The 21,868-nt window shown below is 54.3% G+C and overlaps 1 protein-coding gene across 4 annotated transcripts in view; it reads left to right on the top strand.

Moving 5' to 3' along the window:
- SH3PXD2A (SH3 and PX domains 2A) overlaps positions 1-21,868 on the top strand; it is a 243,640-nt gene that overhangs the window by 150,115 nt on the left and 71,657 nt on the right. For 3 of the 4 annotated variants that reach the window (XM_043924906.1, XM_043924907.1, XM_043924908.1), the window contains exon 6: positions 10,330-10,358. In XM_043924906.1, coding sequence (XP_043780841.1) covers positions 10,330-10,358 — 29 coding nt within the window. Of the gene's footprint in view, positions 1-10,285; positions 10,359-21,868 lie in introns of those variants that run through there. The other variant, XM_043924911.1, reaches the window with a different exon arrangement.

Here is a 21,868-nt window from a genome sequence, read left to right as displayed (position 1 = left end):
ATGTCCTGTCCCCCCAGGCATTCAGCCTCCCAGAGGCCACATGCACGCACACACACGCAGGATCCCACATCCATTCCTGCCCCTGCACCTTTACCACATCATCCCTTCCACTCCAACTTTTCTTCCTGCCTCTGCTCTTTCCAAATATCCGTCTTTCACAGGTAGCTCTACGCTTTCCCCTTCCAGGTAGACCTCCCCCCCACCTCAGCCCACTCCGACCTCCCTTTTCCGGGGAAGATCCCCACAACGTGTCCTTCTGACCAGGCTTTGTAGCGCCTAATCACAGGGTGACTTGCATGTTTTCTTTTGCTGGGCTTTTGTCTTGTGTCTGCAACTAGATGGTGTGGCCTGTGAGGGCAGAACTGTTTCCCACCGCTTCTGCTCAGGTGCAAGGCTGTGTCTCTAGTAACTCCTCAGTTAAGACACGGATGGATGAGTGGGTGGGTGGGTGGATGGATGGATGGATGGATGGATGGATGGATGGATGGATGGATGGGTGGACAGATAGACAAATGCACTTGGAGAGAGACAGGGAAGGCCTCCAAACATGGAAGACCCTCCTTGCCCTTCTCTCCTGGGATTTCATGGTGGAACCCCATCACAGACTTTGTCACTGCCCCTTTCACCATTCCCCACCCTCCCTCTCCTCCTCGGACTGCATGTCAGTCACATCTGGGTGGGACGCCTGGGAGTGCGCACACTCTTTGTTTTCCCGGTCCTGAGCTGGCACCACGGACGATAGAGCCAAGCTCTTTCGAAGCCCATGCTGGTGAGGGGCCAGGCAACACTTCCTCCACCCTGGCTGCCATCCATACTCCAAACCCAGCCCCTCTCGTGAACCCAGGCTGTTGGCCAGGCCCTACATGCCCGATGCCCTTCTAAGAGCTTTGTGCGTGATCCCAGGTAATTCCCCACAACAATGGCAGATGTAGGTGCTCATTTCATCCCTTTTGACAAATAAGCTCCAGAGAGGTTAAGAAACTTGCCTCTGTCACAAAGTGGTGTCTGAACCAGGCTCAAGCCCGCTCACACTGCTAACCCTCTGCTGGAGGCCTGGAGCCGGGATCCCTGGGCTGGAGACATGCTCAGGGCCTTTGCCAGAGTGGTGAGTCCAGTCTTCGTGAGGAGACAGACAGACAGATGGGGCTTTGTCCTTTTGCTATGGACGGAGCAGCAGCAGAGACCCTCTGGGGTGTTCGAGAGACTAGCACAAGAGCACAAGGCCTTGGAGGTTTCTGGGCCTGCGATCGCCTGGCATGGGCCTCTCTGAGACACAGCCTGGGGCTGGGGGGGACCTCTTCCCTCCCCAGGAATTCAGCTTTTCTGCCCGGGGCAGGAATTCCGGCCTCTCTGGACTGTCCACATGGCACAATGGGGCCCATTCTCAGAACCCTGGAGCAAACAGGCCCTGCGGAGAAAGGATGGATTCTTGTTGGACACAAGGGCCCTCAGTGCCATGATTTAGACCGGGGCACACATGGGGGCAAAGAACAGATTCATGCCCCCCGCCACCCCCCGTCTGTCTTCCCTAGAGGTCGCTGCCCCTCAACACCATTCCGTGCAAGGGCTCTCAAAAGCCAGAACAGAAGCCCAGCTGGGGCTCCGTGGGGTGGAAAGCTCCAGCTCTCCAGAGCCTCCTCACTCGGCCTCTGGAGCCACATTCGCTGTCTCGGTGTTTTGGTTTTACAAAGAAGAGTTAACAGCTCCTGAGGACAGTCAGAGAGGCCCCCTTCCATGGATGGGGAAACTGAGGGCTTGAGAATTAGTTGGTGTTTCTAAACCTTTTTCTGCCACAGTCAGAAATTTCACATCACAATCCCATACAGACAGACGAGGGGATGAGTAGACAGACATCTGAAGCCAAGGTTCACAGAACCGTATTTCATCTTAGCTCTGGGTGACAAGATCATTTTGCCTCTTCTACCTCAGGGGTCTCCACCCCACCCACCCCCACCCCCAGGCTGCACAACAGGAGGTGAGTGGCGGACACGCTGAAACCACCCCCCGCCTCCCACTGCCTGTCGATGGAAAAACTGTCTTCCACAAAACCAGTCCCTGGGGTCCAAAAGTTTGGAGATGGCTGTTTTACCTTTTAAACATACTGGTGGGGGCCCATCGAGTTGGTTTCAGAACTCAGTCATGGGTCACAACCTGGCATTCAAAAAGCGCTAGTTGGAAGCATCTTGCCCAGGTCTACCGGCCACAGAAGGGGCAGAGCCAGGCCCAGAACCGGCGGGGGTGGGGGTGGGCGGTGGGGAGGAGGTGTGGACATTCAGGCTCAGAGTCGTCACAGCTCTCCTGCCCGCCCCCTAGCTGTCCACCTCAGCCTCTTAACGAAAAACCTTCCCCAGCCAGGCCCTGACCCTATCACTCCTCCGTTCTGAAACCTTCCAGATTTCGAAGCAGGACTTCAAAGCCCTACCCTTCCCTGCTCCGGTCTCCCCCTCCCCCCACCCCTAGCCTGGCCTTTTCCTGCCTGTCCCTCTGCTCACCAACCCTCCCCAGTAGTTCAGCTCCTCCTCTTCAGAGCTCCTTGTTCCTGCTTCTTGAACTTTCCCCCTCGCTACCCTCTCCATGGATCCAAACTCCTCTGCTCCTCCAAGGCCCAGCTCACAGCTTCCTCCTCCAAGAGGCCACCTTGGATGCCCTACAGCCCTGGGATCTCTCTCTCCTCTGCGCCTGGTGGGTAACCTCTCCTGTGACTCTCAGCATGGGCCGTCTCAGAATGTTACCTTTCTCACTGTGCTAGGTAGTTTTGTCCCCCTAATTTCACCCCAGACTTGCAGGCCAGAAGCACAAGTCACTGTTTCTCCCATGCCCACTCAGGCCTTCACAAGGCTACCTCCTGCAGGGGCCACAAGGTGCTTACTGGTTAATAACAACAGTCAGAACCACTGCTGCCCACCTCAAGGGCTCCACATCACTCCCCTAGCCAGGGTTGCATATCATCACCCCCCGCCCCCCCACCATCCCCATGATCCAATGATCCAGGTCCCACCCACTACCCCAAGACTGCTTGGCTCTCAAGGTCACCGACAGCCATCTGGCAACCTGCAGTTCCCAGCAGCCGCAGCCCTGCAGACAGGCGTCCTGGGCCAAACAGCCAATGTCAGCCAGCAGACAGGGGGTAAGAACATCAGGCTGGCAGTGCGTGCATGTCCTCCTTTGCCAGGGCACTTGCTGACAGGAGCAACAGTGCAGGGGGCGGGGGTGGAGGGTGGGGGGAAGGGGCAGAAGGGCACAGCCTTACAGCACTCAGAATGCCACGAAGTGGGGACTCAGCATCCTTCCACACAGCCGGTCCACCAGAGTGGGCTTTCTCTCCTAGTCTCTCCCTTGTCTCGGAGGCTCTTCCTGGCTTTGCCTCTCACTCCAGGAACCCTCACTGGCAGGAGGGCTGCCTCCTTTCCCCATCGAGAGCCTGCTTCTCCTGCCCGTGCGTCTCTCCTTGCATCCCAGTCCCTGGCGGACCTCGACATGGGGAGCCCTCTGGGTCAGGATGTCAGTGGAGCTTCATGAGCCCCGGCCAGCCACTTAAGCCCTCAGGACCTCAGTCTCTTCATCCACAAAAAGGATTAACACCACCTCTGCCCACTTCAGAGCACTGCAGGGCAAATATCTGCTCAAGAAAAGGAGGGGAAGCATGTGCAAAAACAGGTGGCCCAGACACAGGACCTGTTAAATGCCTTTCCCGCCTCCTCACTCCAGCCTCTCCCTCTTTTCTGTATCCAGCACCAGCCCCTTCCCTGGAATGTCCGGGGAAGGAGCACAGCATGTCTCACCAGGAGAAATGAAAGGGGGAACAAAAAGGAAAGCTGGCCTTTCTGAGTGCCATTAGCACGATCATCTCTTGGTTCGGGGCTCTGAGCATTTGCCGCTCCTTGGAGGTTAGATGCATTCCAATATAGGAGTCCAGAGTTTGCCAGTTCCTGTGGTTCAGTGTCACCTTGAAAATGAGGCTGTTTCTAGACGAGCCCTATTCAAACATTGTGTGTACAAACAGGCTTTCCCTTTGTGGATGGCACCTGACAGACACCAGTGCTGAGTTGGCATCTGAAAGCCTGAAACTATGCAGAGTAGTCTGGACTCACCCCTGCGTGCTACTGTGCCGCCAGCATCGTGGTGGGGTCCTTAAGAAGAAGTCCCTTCCTTTGGTTTTAGGGGGTTCTGCAGGGTCCAAGTTCAAACACGACTTTGCCGTTTGAGTAGCAACAGAGGTGGGGTCAGGTGCAGGGGTGAGAAAATAAGCATTTCTGTAGCATTTTCTGTGCCGGGCACTATGTGAAGCTCTTTAAGAGCACTGTGTGTTTCATGCTCCCCAAATCCTAATGGGTTGCTCCAGTTACTATCCTCCTTCTGTACACAGAAATAGAGGCTCAGGAGGTAAAGGAAGTAGCTCAAGATGACCACCCAGCTAGCAAGTAGCAGAAAGCTGAACTGGAATCTGCTTCCAGCACTTTCCCTCATGCTGCAGACAGCAACATCCTATGTGAACTGTTTATGTCACACAGGCTGCAGAGGGGGAGTCCCCTGTTTAAATAAGGGAAGGGTATGATGCTGGGTTGGAGGAACCCCACCCTTTTTCTCCAGCCAGGCCTGACCTGTACACCATCTGGTGATCAACTATCCTGGTTTGTCTGCGACCTTCCCAGTTTGAGCCCTGAAAGTCCCGTGTCCCAGTTTTGCCCAGGATGGTTGGTCACTGTGGCCTTGGTCACCCCCGGACCAGTTGCAGAGAAGGCTGAGTGGCCTGACAGAGCCGTGTCAGGACGGCCTGGGAGGGCTTTTCAATTACATTAGCTTCTGGCGGCACTAGAGGGAGCCGCCAGCCTCGCCTCCCCTCCCTTTCTCCCTTCCTCCCTTCCTGTGACTCCCCGGGAGATGGTGATTCAGCAGCAAGTCGGAAGCAGGCTAGACTGTGACCTACGGGGAGTGGAATTGCCAGGGGCGTGGGGGCTGTCAGCACCAGCTCCAGGCAAGAACTAAGCAGAGGGGGAGGTGGGGAGGGGGTCTTGAGTTGGTGGGAAACTGGACTCTGATGGAAGGTCTGCTGTCCTGCCCAGGCCAGGACTGATTGCAGGGCAGCAGGAGGTGGGAGATCCCTGCCTCTCCCCACCCCGCCCCATGCCCTGGTATGTGAGGGATGGGGGAGTCCCAGCCACTGGATATCTAAGCTGCTTCTGAGCACATTCAACGGCTAAAAATATGAAATGGCTTTGCTAAAAGGTGCCCAACCGGAAACCTCCAAGAGGTTTCCTATTAGGGCCGCCCCTACTCGGGCTGGAGGCCAGACCCTGTGGAAGGAGTCTAGGCCTGCCCGTCCCACCATCCAGCCCCAGCCTGAGCCCCCCCATGCCAGGGCCTCGGCCTCCACCCCATTAACCCATGTGCTTCTCAGGCACCCAGGGCTAGCATTGCCCTCCTCCCTTTCACCCACTGGTGGCAGCATTTGGGGGTTGGTCTTGACCCAGAGAAGGCCCAGGTTCTCGGCCTCCATTCCCAGCCTCACCTACTCACTGCATGACCTTGAACATGTTGTCCAGCTTCTCTAAGCTTTGCTGTCTTGACCTGCCCAAAAAAGGAGACCACAGTATCCAGGGGTCCTTGAAGGGAAGGGCTTATCCTCTAGTTGAAGGACAGGCTGGCTGGGGTGGGTTGGGGGGAGTGGGCAGGGGTTGTCTGGAAGCTTCTTTGGCATCTCAAGCTCATTGTTCTTACTAAGCAAGATTTTCTCGAGGGTGGCTAGAGTACCAATGGAGCTTGTGGTACAGGGAATGGGGTGCCCCCTGGCACTGTTGCTGCCTACAGGGATTTCAGTGATTGAGCGGAGACTGTGCTGGACCTGGGATTCTCAACCAACACTGGGGCAGCCTTGGGGGGCTTGTCCGAGATGCAGACACTAGGTTCGTCAGCTCAGGGGTGGGGGGCCACGTCTGAACTTGTAACTCCGGCTCCCCAGATGACCCTGTTGAATGCTCAGGTTGAGAATCGCTGATGGGGCCTGGCACAGAGCGGCCTCAAGCAGCCATGAACTGTGTCCCTCTCCCACTCCTGAGCCTCAACATGCTCCCATCACATGGTAATGACCTGCCTGTCTCCCCTTGGGGGCTGTTGACAAGCTTAAAGAGAATCATGGGCAGCGCAGCTGCACAAACAGAGTGGGGACGATGCAGTGACCATCACTGCAAGGAAGCCACGCCCCCCCCATCTGGTCTGCTGGCCGCCAGGGGATGGGCAGTGGGCCATTGTGGTCCCCGGGCCAGAGGCTTCTCCTGTAGGACCAGCGGGGAGGTGGTGGGGCAAGGGAGGGGAGCTGATCCTGGCCCTCCACTCCCTGCCCTTCCTCAGGCCCCATTCGGCAATAAGGCCTGAGAAACAAAGTCTCTCCTTGGGAGATGCAAGTCTGCTGGGCTGGATGTAGCTGCCATATAACACTGTCCTCCTCCTCCCTGGGAATTCTCCCCACGGCAGAGCTTCAATGGATACAGCCAGGCACTTCTACACAGTGTCTCCCCATCTCCATTCTGCCCTAGGGAGCTGACCCTGGCTCTGGCCTTCCTGGACTGACAGGCCAGGGACAGGGGCAAATGGGAACTCTCCCACCAGCCTTTTGAAGACAACAGATTCGGCAGGTTCCCCGTTATCCCCCATCCATGATGCAGTTTCATGGGGGGCAGGGGAGCTCATAAACCACAGCCTTTCCCCAGCTTGGATGACCCTGGGCAGTGGCCTAACCTCATCTGTAAGATGTGGATGATAGAACCTCCTTAGTGTGGACATGAGGATTGAAAGAGGCTTGGAATACTGAGGAGGTTCTCAAACAAGAGGGCTGGTGGAGAGGGGGGAGGGGATGGTATCAGAAATGGAGGTTCCTGGGCCTCAACCCCAGCATTCCTACTCACAGGCTTCTGTGGGAAACCTAGGAGCCTAGGAAACGGGGGTCCCCTCATCCTAGGCTGTGGAGGCAAAACACCTTGAAACTTAACAAATGCCCTCAAAGCCCAGGTCACCCCCTAGACTCCTAGGATTGGAGTCTTGGGGAGTCCATGAGGGTGACTCCCTTCCCAGTGAACCTGCTGTCCTTTCCTCCAGGAGACCCCGTCTTTCCAGCCGGCAGACCTAGCTGCCAGTTCACTTCGACTAAAGCTGGGCAATTGGCATTTTCTTTGATCCCCAGGGAAATGAGCATTTCCACATAGATCACCATCCAGCCCTACCTGAGCATTTAATAGACCTGTCTTAGAGGTTCCCCTGATGACTGGTGGATGCAAGGATGCAGTTCAGTTCAGGTGCTCAGTCATGTCCAACTCTTTGTGACCCCATGGACTGCAGCATGCCAGGCCTCCCTGTCCATCACCAACTCCTGGAGTTAACCCAAACTCGTGTCCATTGAATCGGTGATGCCATCCAACCATCTCATCCTCTGTTGTCCCCTACTCCTCCCACCTTCAATCTTTCCCAGCATCAGGGTCTTTTCAAATGAGTCAGTTCTTCACATCATTTGGCCAAAGTATTGGAGTTTCAACTTCAACATCAGTCCTTCCAATGAACACCCAGGATTGATCTTTAGGATGGACTGGTTGACTCTCCTTGCAGTCCGAGGGACTCTCAAGAGTCTTCTCTAACACAACAGTTCAAAAGCATCAGTTCTTCAGTGCTCAGTTTTCTTTACAGTCCAATTCTCACATCCATACATGACTACTGGAAAAACCATAGCCTTGACTAGACGGACCTTTGTTGGCAAAGTAATGTCTCTGCTTTTTAATATGCTGTCTAGGTTGGTTATAACTTTCCTTCCAAGGAGTAAGCGTCTTTTAATTTCATGGCTGCAATTACCATCTGCAGTGATTTTGGAGCCCAAAAAATAAAGTCAGCCACTGTTTTCACTGTTTCCCCATCTATTTGCCATGAAGTGATGGGACTGGATGCCATGATTGTAGTTTTCTGAATGTTGAGCTTTAAGCCAACTTTTTCACTCTCCTGTTTCACTTTTATCAAGAGGCTCTTTAGTTCTTCTCACTTTCTGCCATAAGGGTGGTGTCATCTGCATATCTGAGGTTATTGATATTTCTCCTGAGAATCTTGATTCCAGCTTGTGCTTCATCGAGCCCAGCATTTCTCATGATGTACTCTGCATATAAGTTAAATAAGCAGGGTGACAATATACAGCCTTGACATTCTCTTTTTCCTATTGGAAAGTCTGTTCCATGTCCAGTTCTAACTGTTGCTTCCTGACCTGCATACAGATTTCTCAAGAGGCAGGTCAGGTGGTCTGGTATTCTCATCTCTTGAAGAATTTTCCACAGTTTGTTGTGATCCACACAGTCGAAGGCTTTGGCATAGTCAATAAAGCAGAAGTGGGTGTTTTTCTGGAGCTCCCTTGCTTTTTTGATGATCCAGGGGATGTCGGCAATTTGATCTCTGGTTCCTCTGCCTTTTCTAAAACCAGCTTGAACATCTGGAAGTTCGCGGTTCACGTATTATTGAAGCCTGGCTTGGAGAATTTTGAGCATTACTTTACTAGTGTGTGAGATGAGTGCAATTGTGCGGTAGTTTGAGCATTCTTTGGCATTGCCTTTCTTTGGGATTGGAATGAAAACTTACCTTTTCCAGTCCTGTGGCTATTGCTGAGTTTTCCAAATTTGCTGGCATATTGAGTGCAACACTGTCACAGCATCATCTTTTAGGATTTGAAATAGCTCAGCTGGAATTCCATCACCTCCACTAGCTTTGTTCATAGTGATGCTTCCTAAAGCCCACTTGACTTCACATTCCAAGATGTCTGGCTCTAGGTGAGTAATCACACCATTGTGATCATCTGAGTCATGAAGATCTTTTTTGTACAGTTCTTCTGTGTATTCTTGCCACCTCTTCTTAATATCTTCTGCTTCTGTTAGGTCCATACCATTTCTGTCCTTTATTGAGCCCATCTTTGCATGAAATGTTCCCTTGTTATCTCTCATTTTCTTGAAGAGATCTCTAGTCTTTCCCATTCTATTGTTTTTCTCTATTTCTTAGCACTGATCACTGAGGAAGGCTTTCTTATCTCTCCTTGCTATTCTTTGGAACTCTGCATTCAAATGGGTATATCTTTCCTTTTCTCCTTTGCTTTTCCGCTTCTCTTCTTCTTTTTTTTTTTCCGCTTCTCTTCTTTTCACAACTATTTGTTAGGCCTCTTTGGAGAGCCATTTTGCTTTTTTGCAAGGGTGCAGGGAGGGACCAAAGGCAGTGGGCGCAGGACTGGGAGGGAGCCTGTGGCTGAGTCTGGGTTAACTCCTTGCTGGAGGGCAGAGCAGGCTCCAGGCTGGAGCAGACCAGGCCAGGTAAAGCTGTTAACAGACTTCCCAGGTGACAGAGTGGTAAAGAATCCACCTGCCTATGCAGGAGACTCAGGTTCGATCCCTGGGTCAGGAAGATTGGCTGGAGTAGGAAATGGCAACCTGCTTCAGTATTCTTGCCTGGTAAATTCCATGAACAGAGAAGCCTGGCAGGCTACAGTCTGTTACATACCTCCGGTCCCCCAGCAGTTATTTCTAGCGACAGGATTTGAACCCAGTGCTCACTGGAAGTTTAGCCACCATACCTGGCAGTATGCTCTGCCTACCCCCTATTGAATCCCCCGGCTCCCAGCCTGAGCCTTTCTGGTCAGCATTAAGCTTACAGTCCCTGTTCATTCATCACCACTGCCTGGCCAAGGGGTGCCGTTGGAGGGACAAGGCACAGTGTGACCTCAGGGACCCATGGGTCTAGGGTGGGGGCGGACTTCCATCAAAGGGTCACACAAATCTATAATTACGGCAGGGCCTGCAGGGGAGGATGTCAGGAAAGAGAGGTGAAGGAGGTAACATTTCGATCGTGACTTTAAAGGCTGAGGGGGCAAAGCTGAGTGGGAGGGGAAGTTTGCAGGGGTGGGGAGCGGGCTCCCGGTGCGCTGCAGGGCCTGGGTTCTAGCGACCACTCCCCGGGGCCTCAGTTTCCCTGTTAAGGAAGTGCTTGGGAACCTGCCTCGTCCTCCCCCATCGGCGTTCGGGGGAAGGTGCCAGGGAAAGGGCTCGAGTGGCCCACCGGGCAGGGGCGGGGCGGGGCGGGGGTGCGGGCGGCCGGGCGGGGCGGGCCGGGGCGGGCCGATTGCGCCCAGAGCGGAGGGCGGGCAGGCGGGGGCCCCGCGGGCGGGCGCGGCGCGCAGTGCGTGCGGCTGCGGAGCGCGCGGCTCGCCAGCAGCGGGAATCACATGAGCAGCGGCCCGTGAGTGCCCGGCAGCCGCAGCGCAGCAGCCTCGCGGTCCCGCACGACCCTAACCATGTCTGTGTGTTGTTGCTTCTTTTTCAGAGACTACGGCAGTTCCAAGAGGAAATCAGGTAAGGCAGCCTCCGGTCGTTCTTCCCTCCAACCTTCCCTCCCGCTTCGTGCACGCACCGCTCTGACCCTGCGGGGGACTTTCTGGGGGCTTGTCCTCGCCCGCCTACCCCGTGGTCCTGCTCCCTTTCTGTTGCCCCCATCCCCAGCTCCTGCCCCCTAAGACGTCTGGTACTCGCATCCCCTCCTCCCTCCTCGTCCCTCGGGTTCTCCCCGGTGCTGATGAGTGTGGGTGCATGGAGAGTGGGGGGCCTAAGCCCCCTAGACCCGCTCAACGTGTGCAGCCGGGTCCTCCCCCTGGGGCTGCGGGGCCGACTGCTGGACACTGCTGGGATTTCCCCCGGGGTCCTTACCGCGGTGCGGCAGGCAGCCACGGAAGGGTTAATAGAGATGCTGGGTTTTCCCCGTGAGAAGGTGAGATCCAGGAGCAGGGCGGGGGTAGGGCGGGGGGTGGGGGGGGCGGATCGTGCCCGAGTGACTGTGAGTTTCTAACGCCTGAGGAGCTGCCTTGCCCCTCCTCCCCGGACTGTGAGCGCCTGGTCCACGCTGCGGGGGTGGGTGGGGGCTCTGCGCGGTGGCCCTCGGAGACCAGGTGGTAGGGCTCTGACCTGCCCCGGCGTTGGCCCGGCAGGTGCCAGGGCTCACCCCGAGTTTGCGAAGGGGGTGGAGACAAGGAGCGGCGGGGCAAGTCCTTGGACACTGGGCGCTGTCCGCTGGGGTCAGGATTCTCGCGGGTGGTGGGGGGGGGGTCGGGGGAGGAACTGGGCAAATGCCTGCACGTGGGCGGGGTGCAGTTATTTGGGGGAGGGTGGTCCCTTGTATTTAGGGATGAGTGTGTACTGGGAGTTGCTGGGTAGTGAAGGGATTGGAACGATCTGTGTTATTCCTACTTATGGGGGTGGTGAGTTGTGGGGGTGGACAGCCGGGGTGGGGGGGGGCGGGTTCTGGCCCTTGGGGGTGTGGGAAGTGTGGAAGAACACGCCGCTCACATTAGCGGCTCACCTTGTGGGCAGGTGCTTTGAACCCTGGATCAGTAGAGAAATATGCCTGTGTGTGAAAGATGGGCTGTGAATTGGGGTAGCTGTGATTGCATGGTGTGTTTCTGAGTGTGGGTTCCTGTGTTTTGTGTGTATCAGTGTTTGCTTATATGTTCATTGGGATGAGGAAAGGTGTGTCCTAGGTTTATATATAGGGGGCATGAGTGGGGGGGGGTTGTGCGTGTTCACGTGGGGTTTCGCAGTTGTGTGCTCTTGAGGATGTGTTTCCTTGTTTAGGTGTGTGTGCCAGTGTGTTGGGATGTATCCATTTGTGGGTTGGTATGGGTGCTTGTGTCCAGCTGTGGGATGAGACACGTGCGCACAAATGCCCGTCACATGGGCAGGGGTGTTTCAGGTGTGCACACCGCTGTGTGGCGGGGCATCTCCTCTGTGAACAGGAGGCTGAGGCCGCCTCAGCAACTTGAACTGCAGCATCTTCTCAGCAGCCACTTGTAGCCAGAGCCCTAGGTGGGGGAACTGGGAAGGTGGGGCAAACTGGGAGAGGCGCTAGTGGTAAGGAACCCGCCTCCCAACGCAGGAGACTTAAGAGATGCTGGTTCGATCCCTAAGTTAGGACGCTCCCCTGGAGGAGGGCTTGGCAAGCTATTCCCGTATTCACACCTGGAGAATCCCATGGACAGAGAAGGCTGGAGGGCTAATGGTCCATAGGGGTCTCCCAGAGTCGGACATGACTGCAGTGACTTAGCACACAGGCACACACCCTCCTCCCCAAGAAACTTGCCCCGAACCTCAGAGGTGCAGTGACTGGTTGAGCCTGGGCTGAGATTCTGACACTGGTTTCGTGACCTCTCTGCCTCAGTTTCCTCACTCCTTGAAAAAACAGGGATAATGATGCTCTCTGTCTCACATGTAGAAGATTCAAGAAGTTAATGCAGAAAAGTCCCTCGTACACAATAACTGCTATAGAATCATGATTTTTATTGTCGTCATCATCACTTTCTGAAGCCCTGGGACCCCGGGTGAGTCCCTTCTCTACTCTCAGCCTCCGTTTCCTCCCCCATAGAGTCATGGACTGGATCAGATAATCTCCCAGGTGCCCTGCCCTCAATCTCTGAGCCTCAGATTCTGTGCTGCTTCCTAAGCAAGGCAGGGCCCCACCCAGGGAAAGCTTCCCCGGTTTCTCTGCCTCCCACTCTCAGGCCAGGAAAAGGATGGATGGAGAAATTTAATTTATGCTGCTGTGCTTATGATAATAGCCACTTACTGTCATGGTTAAAAGAGTCAGCGCTGGAGCCAGACGGCAGGAGTTTAGAGTCTGGCTGTTCAGACCTTGGGCAGTCCTCCTACCCTCTCTCTGCCTGTCTTCTGTTCTGTAAACTAGGGATACTATTCTTACCCACCTTGTAGAGTTAATTTTCTGTGTCAACTTGACTGGGCTACGGTGCCCAGATATTTTGTCAAGCATTATTCTGGATGTTTCTGTGAAGATGTTTTTTGAATGAGATTAACTTTTAAATCAGTGGACCTTGAGTAAAGCAGATTACCCTCCCTAATGTGGGTTGGCCTCATCCGATCAGTCGAAGGCCTTAAGGGAAAGACTGACTTCCCCCAAGCAAGAAGGAATTCTGCCAGCACCTTTGGACTTGAACTGCAGCTCTTCCTTGAGTCTCCAGCCTATATGTCTACCCCCAGCAGACTGTGGGCTCATCAAGGCCCCATAGTCACATGAGCCAATTCCTCCCTCTCTTCTTTCTCTCTTTCTCTCTATCAATATTCTGTTCTGTTTATCTGGAGAATCCTAATATACACCTCATGGTTATAATGAAAATTACATAAACTTCTATATGTAAGTCTGCCTAGAACACTGCCTGCACCCTGGACAGTTCTCCTGAAGTGCTAGCTACTATTATTATTTAGTGATCATCTACTATGTACTGGAGGACTTCCCTGGTGGCTCAGATGGTAAAGCATCTGCCTACATTGCAGGAGAACCAGATTCGATCCCTGGGTCAGGAAGATCCTCTGGTGAAGGAAATGGCAACCCACTCCAGTACTCTTGCCTGGAAAATCCCATGGACGGAGGAGTGTGGTACGCTACAGTCCATGGGGTCGCAAAGAGTCGGACTCGACTCAGCAACTTCACTTTCACTATGTACTGGCAACTTTATATATCTATTTCTTCATTTCCTACTCAGAGCCACATTGCATGGTGGCTCATGGGATTCCCATTTCACAAATGAGAAGCTAAGTCTCCAAGGGTGGCTGCCTGGAGTCTGTGGCAAAGTGGGGGTCTGAGTTCATGTTTGGGGTTTCACTTTGCTCTGGGATGAAGCTCACGAAGCTTCCCAGGGTGACTCCAGTCAGGGATGTTTGTGTAGAGAACACGAATGCTTGTTGCTGGCCACTTCTTGTCACACTGTAGTCCCCAAACCCCAGCTCATCCTTGGAGGATCTCTGGAGGGATTTCCTATGGAGCACAGAGCCAGGACTACAAGGCAGACCTGGGGAGGGTGGCGTGAACAGGAAGAAAGTGCTCAGACAGATGGCAGCCTCACAGAGGAGGCAGGACTGGCGACTTTGATACCCAGAAGACAGTGTAGCCTCGAATTTATCTCTGCTCCTTCCCTCCATGGAATTTGCTCCTTCTCACATCTTCCTGCTCCCACCACCCACCCTGTTGCTCAAGCCCAGCACCAAGAAGTCATCCCTGACCCCTCCCTTCCTCTCACCTGCCCACCTGACCTCCAGGCCCACCCCCTTCTCCCACCTCCACCATCACACCTGTTAGAAGCCCCCTTCATCCCTTAGAGGACCTCAGCTTCCTCCTCAGCCTGTCTGCTCCCACCCTTGCCCCTCCACACCGTTCTCCATGCCACAGAGTGAACTCCTCCAAATATGGGTCAAATAATGTGCCTTTCTGCTTAAATTTCAAGGATTTCCCACCCACCCAGAAAAACCCCTGATCCCGGCTTTCAGAGCTGTGTGTGCTCTGGCCCCTGCTTACCGTCCCACCCCAGGCTCTACCCTCGCCCCTGCCCACCTTCCCCACCCCAGCAGTCTGCTCAGCCGCACCCATCACCTTCCATTCCTGAAATGCAGCAGGCTCATTCTCTTCACATGGTCTTTGCACTTGCTGTTCCCCCTGGCCTTAATGCTGTTCCCTGTTCTCGCACATGGCTGGCTCCTTAAGATTTCTGCTCAGAGAAGCTGCCCCATGCTCCACTCTCTAGCTGCCCCCCCCCACCCTCAGATCACCCTGCTTCTTCCCTGCATGTCACTGACCGCACTCTAGTTACCTTGTGGGTTTTCTTGTGTTATCTGTGTCCCACCACCTTGAAAGCAGAGACCTTGCTGCAGAGCCCGCACAGGTAGCAGGAACCCCCGGTGCTGGTTGAATGGCAGCACCATTCAAGAAGAAGGCCTGGGTGCATAAATGACACTGAGGTCAGGAAGGAGAGTCGTGGCCTCAAGTCAGGGACATTGTCTGGAAAGGGGAGGAGTTTTGGTGATTAGGGGCGGAGAGCTGGGGCTTTGCCAAGTCAAGACACAGTACTTGCACACAGGTGGGGGAGCAGGACTCAGCGCAACTTGTTTGGAAACCAGCTACTGCAGCTGCCCTTATTGAGCACCAGCTATATGCTGGTAAAGTGTTGAGGTGACCGAAATGTGCCTTTCTGACCTCGAGGGGTTTGCAGTCCACTCTGGGTGATGAACTGTGCAGACAACAATGTACTGTTGGACAGGGAAGCAAGGAAGTGGCGTGGTCACCCGAGGAAGAGCCATCCAGACCAAGGGCACAACCAGTGCAAAGGCCCAGAGGCGGGAGCATGGTGATCTGCCCGCTCAAGGCACGGCTGGGAGGTCTGTGGCTGGAGGGGAGTAGAGGGGAGGTGAAGGTGTTAGGGGCGAGAGCAGATATGTGGTGGGGGTGGGGCAGCAGCTCAGACCACGTCAGACCTCTTAAGGGTTTCGGCCTTCACGGTGAGAGAGCTGAAGAGCCACTGAGGGGTTCTACGGAGAAGGAACATGATCTGTCTTAGCTCTCGGAATGCTTTTTGTGGCCAGTGAGTAGAGATGGTCAGGGGAGGAGACCAGCGATGAGGGGGCAAGGACGGTGATGGAGGACGACGTGAGCCTTGGGGGGTAGCTTATGCCAGGTTGCCTGGGTTCCCACTCGCAGGCCGTGACCTTGGGCAGATCTCTTCACCAAAGCTCCATGCCCTTACCTCTTCTGTTGTATTGGCCGGATTCAACTGGAGAAGCCAAACCCATAGGAGCTACTGTATATTACATTTCATGCAAGGAACTGGCTTACGCAATTGTGGGCCGGTCAGGCAAGTCCGAAACCCAAGAGCAGACTGGGGATTCAGTCCACAGGTGAAATTTCTTCTGCAGTAACACCTCAGCTCTGCCCATTAAAGCATTTCAGCTGAGGGACCCAGGGCCCCTCAGAGTATCAAGTGTAACATTGGTGAAAGCCAGCTAATGTTGAACCTGATCACCCCTGCATAATACCTCCCGAGCCATTCCTGGATGAGTGTGTGGTTGGATAACTGGGGATCATAGCCTAGCCCGAGTGATGGGCACGCCCTTGAAAATGGAGTAGCAGCCACCTGCAGGAACGTGCAGAAGGTTCAAGGGCGTGATGCAGTTAGAGGGCTTTGTGCCATGCCCAGCAGTAGGATGGGCCAGTTGGTGATTGGCCTCCCCCAGGTGAGCACTGCTGCAGGAGCCCCTCATCCTCCAAACCCCCGCCCCCACCCACCCACCCAGAGCAGGGCATTCTCTTCAGACCTGCAAAGATGGGCTGGGGCCCGCACCCTTCTGCTAAGTTGCTTGGCTCCAATTCCGGTGGCTAGGAAGTTCCACCAGGGGGCGCAGGTGTCCACGGATCCTCTGGGATCATCCTGGCCCTGGGGTTGTGTCTGAGGCTGCATCCCACCCAGGAGTCCTGTGATGAGCTACTGCTCATTTAAATGCAAATGAGGTTGCTCAAGTGTGTTGCAAGTTTGTTCTTTTAGGTCAGTGTTGATGCTCCTCGTGAGATCCTGTTTACTTTATGCTTTTCCTTGGAAACTTGGCAAGCTCAGCCAGCTTCCATTTTAGTACCATACAGGTTGCATCATTGGATGGAGTTCATGAGATCAGTATTACTGTAGTCTGACAACAGAGAAGCGTGTCGCCTGGAGTTCAGAGTTCCTGTTTTGGCGTCAGACAGGGTCTGAGCTCCTACTCTGCCACATGTTTGCTCTGTGACTGGCAAGCTGCTTGACCTCTGACCTCATGCCTCCATATGGAAAACGGGGGTAAAAATAGTGTCTGCCTCTATGAATGGTAAGGATTGAATTAGCAGGGGGTGGCACATAGCATGCTCCCAATGATAGCAGCTGCCAGTGTTGTTCTTTTAATTATTGATAGGTTCAGAAAGGAGTAAAAAAAGACCTGACTTGAAGCATAATTTTCATTCTGTGAGCCGAGGGCCTGGCCTCATAGGAGACAGAACCTAGTCTCAGGATATTCTGTAGAGTTAAGACAGGCTCTGGAGCCGGAACACCTAGTTTTGTGTCCCAGCTCTGCCAGCCATGTGGTCTTGGGCAAGTCCTTAACTTCCCTGTGCCTCGGTTTGTTCATCTATGAAATGGGTATAATGGCCACTTCAGCAGGTGGCCTGAGGCTTGAATAGGAGTTAATACATGGGAAGTGTCTGGTGCAGGAGACACCAAGGGTTAAGCCATTTCTGAGTAGGAGGCAGCTCCTAAACAGGAGGGACTACTGACTTTGGCATTTACCTCCTGCAGGAGAGACTCCTCTCAGAGTGGGAAGGCTGTGTGCGCACCAACTCATAGTTGCTAGCCAGCCTCCCGATAACCTGGGTGGTCTTATCCCCCTTATATAGACCAGGAGAGGTAGGTCCAGGTCACCAAGGTCACCTGGCCAGGTGGACAGGATTCAAATCTCGTTCTTCTGATTCAAGCCTCTTTCCACTGAAGTCTGTTCCTTCCTGAGACCCGAGGGATCCACAGAGAGCAAGACTGGGCTCTGGAGACCTCTGTCAGGAGCTCACAGACCGGGAGAGGGCCTGCCCCAAGAGAGCACCCCCCTACCCCGCGGTGTCTATAGAGGGGATCCATTGGGCACAAGGAATTCTTCATGAGGTAAAGGGTCCCTTTGCAGGCTGTGACTAGTGTCCCTTCATTTCTCTTTGTATGAATTTGGTCTTTAATAAGGTGTATTTGGCTTAAAACCTGCCTGTAGGTTCTGACTACTATAAAAAGGTAGTCTGCCCTCCTTTGACAGAGGAAGTGACCAAGAGCGGGGCTGCTGCCTTCCCAAGGGGAGGGGCAGGCAGAACCTGGCTTCCTGCTTATGGCACTCCCACCAAATCCTGCAATGAGGCAGGGGTGTAAGGAGGGCCAGGGTGAAGCAGAGAAAGCAGGTCTGTAAAGCCTCTGGTGCCTCTGGGACGAATGCACCCCCCACCCCACCCCAGAACGCAGAGTAGGGCCAGCCTCTCTCAGACCCCGGGCCGCCCTGCTTACCAGCCGCAGAGGGGCAGATGGCAGCAGCCTTCAGTCCTCCCCTGGAGGCTTTCATTTCTTCTAAGTGATTGCTGGTTCCTGGCCTCATGGAGGTCACAGCTCAACTGAGAAAGCAGGATGTGCTCAGGGATTCATTGATGAATGAGGGCCATGATGGGTTGTGATGCGAGGGAGTCAAATAGAAGGGGCCGGGGGCGGGGGAGGGGGTACCAGCCAAGAGGGGAGGAGCTGGGGATGTTTGCTGGAGGATGGAAGGGGTGGGCATGAGCAGAGAGGCGGGCAGACACTCCTGATAGAAGGGCTGGGTCTGAGCAAGGACTCTGAGTCTGGGATGTGTTTGAGGGAAGAAGAGGTTGTCTAGCCTGGCAGACATGAAGGGCTAGGAAGAGGGGGAGGGCAGGAGATACGTCTGGAAAGGAAACCTGGGAGAGTGTATCAGCAAGCCTTTTCCAAAGCTTTCTTTTCTGCCCAAGCCATCCATCCTCAGGGAGAAAGGCCCAGGCTGCTTGGAGAACACGGCCAAGACATTCCTGGCACCCTCCGACAGCCTGTTCCAAGAGTGAACGTGTCTCGTGAAGGCATTGCCTTCTGGCTCATCTCACCCAGGCTGGTGTTTTTAAATAATTTTTATTTGTGTGGCTCTGGGTCCCCAGCCTCATGTCACCCCTGGAGTTCAAAGCCAACTAATTGGGAATGAAGGAGGCTGATTGGTTTGGCAGTTCCACCGCCAGCCTATGTGGCAGTAATGTGATGGAGAAAGTGTGTGTCTGGCCACAGGCGGTGTGGTCCCACTGCCCTACTGGCCCGGACACTCGGAACAGGGGTGGGGGAGGGGAGGGCTCCCCGAATCCTGGGAGTACACATCTCATACCTGGGAAGTGAGGCAGCTAGCGGGTAGGTAGCCTTGATCCCCTCCGTCCTGCTTGTTCGGCTTCTTTCTGCCCCTCAGTCCTGTCAGCTGACCTGTCCTGCTGGGGTGATGGGAAGTTGGTCTGGAAGGGGACAGCATGTGCTAAGGCCCAGGGGTGTGCTGAGAGTCCTGAGCCCGCTTGTTGAAGCACAGATTCCTAGACCCAGATGGCGCCCAGAAACACCAGCCAGCTTTGATGGGCTCCCCAGGTATACCCTGAGATCAGGCTGGGCTCAGTTTGGGATGGGTCATCCATAAGGGTGGATGGCCATATTCAGGGCAGGCAGAGAGTGAGGGGGCAGAAGGCTTGGACCCCCAGGGTGGACTCTTGACTAAATGGGGCTGCTCCTGGAGGGTGCGATTTGGTCATGTCCCCGGGGTGAGGGGTGGGGGCAGTTAAGAGGACAGTTTTGTTTCCACAAGGTTTTCTTCTTCAGGGGAAGAGACGCCTGCATTGTGGTCCAGCAAATCCCCACTTGGGCATTTTGGTTTATAAACATGTGACAAAAGAGGCAACATTTCCAGTAACGACAAAGCCAATGGAAAAACAAAGATTCGGGGGAAATGTGCGTTACTTATTGTGTTAGCACCTTTTTTTGATCTGAACTTTACTTTGTTTAGAAACAGAAATGTAGCGTGTGTAACTCAGTTGGCTCGTGACATTTTTATAATTGGTCAGTTCTGAAATGTGGCGGCAAAGAAAAATTTTCCAGCGTTTCAGCGAAACTTAGACTTTTGTGAGGAAAAAAAGTGTTTTTCCCCAACTCTTTCTGCTTTGCCCCCTGGATCTTGTCATCGACACATGTGACCCAAGCAGCTGGTAAGAAGATGGATTTTGTTAACATTAGAACTGGATTCTTGTACCAGGAAAACTGAGCCATGTCAAGAATTTGCTTCACTTCCCCGTGCTCATCCTCGTCAAGATGCTTCCTCCTGGCGTTGCATTTGGCTAGTGGATACAGTGGTGTAGGAAAAGCCCCCCACAGGTGTCTGCCTCTTCTGTTAGCCAGGGTCTCCCCCTTGGCCCTGGGCCACCTTAGGCTCCCTGAGTGTTGGATCAATGTGTCAGGGTTGGGTACATAACTGTTCCCGGAGGAGGGTGAGGTCCTTGCAAAGCTGTGATGACAGCTAGTGACAAGAAGCCAAATTAAGACTGTCTCTGTTGGCATCAGCTCCCCTGGGGAGACCTTGCAAACAGGGCAGATTTTAACATCCCTTATCCCGGATCTGTCCGGGTCAGGCAGTTTCTCCTTATCTGCCTCTTGGTCCTCATGGCCTGGCCACACACCATCCCTGCCTGGAGCACGGTGGCTCTGAGAGCTCTCTGTCAGTTCCTCACTTGCATTTGGTCACAGGGTTCTGAGTAAGAGGGTCCCTTCCTCAACTTCTTCAGTGACCTCGGTTGCCCTCTCTGCTCTAAGCCCAGGGCTCCGCCGACACTCATGGCAGCTCTCCCAGAGGTGGGGGTGGGGGAACCCTCAAGGGCTAGCTAGATTGATAAGAAGTGAGTTTCCCAATGGATGCTGGTATCAGACTCCCTAGGATTAGGTGTTCATGCCAGACCTAGAGCTGATTCCCTGACACTGGCCGTGGCTGTCATGTAGATTTGGCCCAGTGAACATCTCAGTATCCCCTCTGTGCCAGGCCCTGTGGTCCAAACCCAGGGATATTGAGGTGGGCATCCTGGGGTCTGTGTCCTGGTTGGGTCAAGGAGGTGGGAAAGTAAACAGCAGTTATGGTGTGATGTCCAAGTGCTACAGTGGGGGGGTGGAGTGATGGTGGGAGCCTCCCCTGGGGAGGCATAGATCTGCTTGGGGGTGGAGTGCCGAGTGAGGCCTTCCACCCCTGGTTCCCTGAGGTTTTCAATGGGTCAGCCCGGAGGAGAGGGGAGAGCAGCCTGCAGAGGCATCTGGGCAGGCTCAGCACTGGCTGTGTGAGCATGCCACGTCCTCTCCACTGGATTGGGGCACGTCCTCCGTGTCCCCTGATACCTTTTGGGTGGTGCCGTTTCAGAGATACCACTGCAGATGGTCACTCATTCACTAAAGTTGTTGAAGCTTAAAAAGTTCTGATTTATAAAATAATATACATGCCTGAGTTGGAGAGAACTTGCCCCAAAGATCAAAGGCCCCTCTGACCTGTTAGGAGAATCTGGCTTCCAGTGGACTCCTAGAGGCCACATGCCCTGTTTCCATATGATTCCAGGGCCACGACCCACCCAGCCAGGTGCCCAGCACTAGGCAGGGCTCATTAAATCCCTGACTGACAGACGGGTCTCTGTTGGGGAGGGAATCTTCATCTAATGGGTCTCCCTCGCAGATGATGGTTGACCAGGGTTGACAGGGACAAACGAAGAGCAGCCCTTTCAAGTCACAAGTGAAGACCAGGGGGACCCTGAGAAGTGGCCCCACCTTCCCACACTCTCTGAGCACCGGTCTCCTCCCTGGCTTTCCCCAGGAGTCCCAGAGCTGTGGTGCCAAAGAGTTAACTTCATGCTCCCCCAGAGAGCTTGCACACTCCTGACCGTCCCCTGTCCTCCAGGCCCTCCCAGCTGCGGCCTCCTGGGCATAGCTCAATCACGTGAGAGCCAGATGTGGGGATTTCCCAAACTATGTGTGTGTGTGTGTGTGTGTGTGTGAGAGAGAGAGAGAAGGAGAAAGCATGCATGCATTCGCGTGCACACACATAGCCTTCTCTGTTTACGTGGCATCTGAAAGCTCGGGGGATTGGTTCAGACCCACGCAGAGCAGGAGCGGGATGGGGGTGAGGAGAGGCCTAAGGCTGCAGGCACACACCCTGGGAGGCTGTGCTGAGCTCTGCTGAGCCCTGCTCCCACCAGACATCATAGATAAGCCAGTTGTTTTTGCTCAGACTCCCATTTCCTGCAACATCCATCTTGCCATAGACCATATTGCTCATGGATAATTTTTTAAAATCTCTTTGAAGGGCTTTACAGCAGATGCTGGAAGCCTGCAGCTTCCAGGGATGTTCTGCCGGGCTTGGGGGGCCTGCCCGTGAGTTACCTTGTCCGGCACCAACTAGGCTCAGGGTCTTTCCCAGCCTGA

This window comes from Cervus elaphus, chromosome 15 (assembly GCF_910594005.1).
Source record: "Cervus elaphus chromosome 15, mCerEla1.1, whole genome shotgun sequence".
In the NCBI taxonomy this organism is placed as follows: Eukaryota; Metazoa; Chordata; class Mammalia; order Artiodactyla; family Cervidae; genus Cervus; species Cervus elaphus.
The sequence above is the reverse complement of the archived record's forward strand: the minus strand, read 5'-3'. Positions and strand labels throughout refer to the sequence as shown.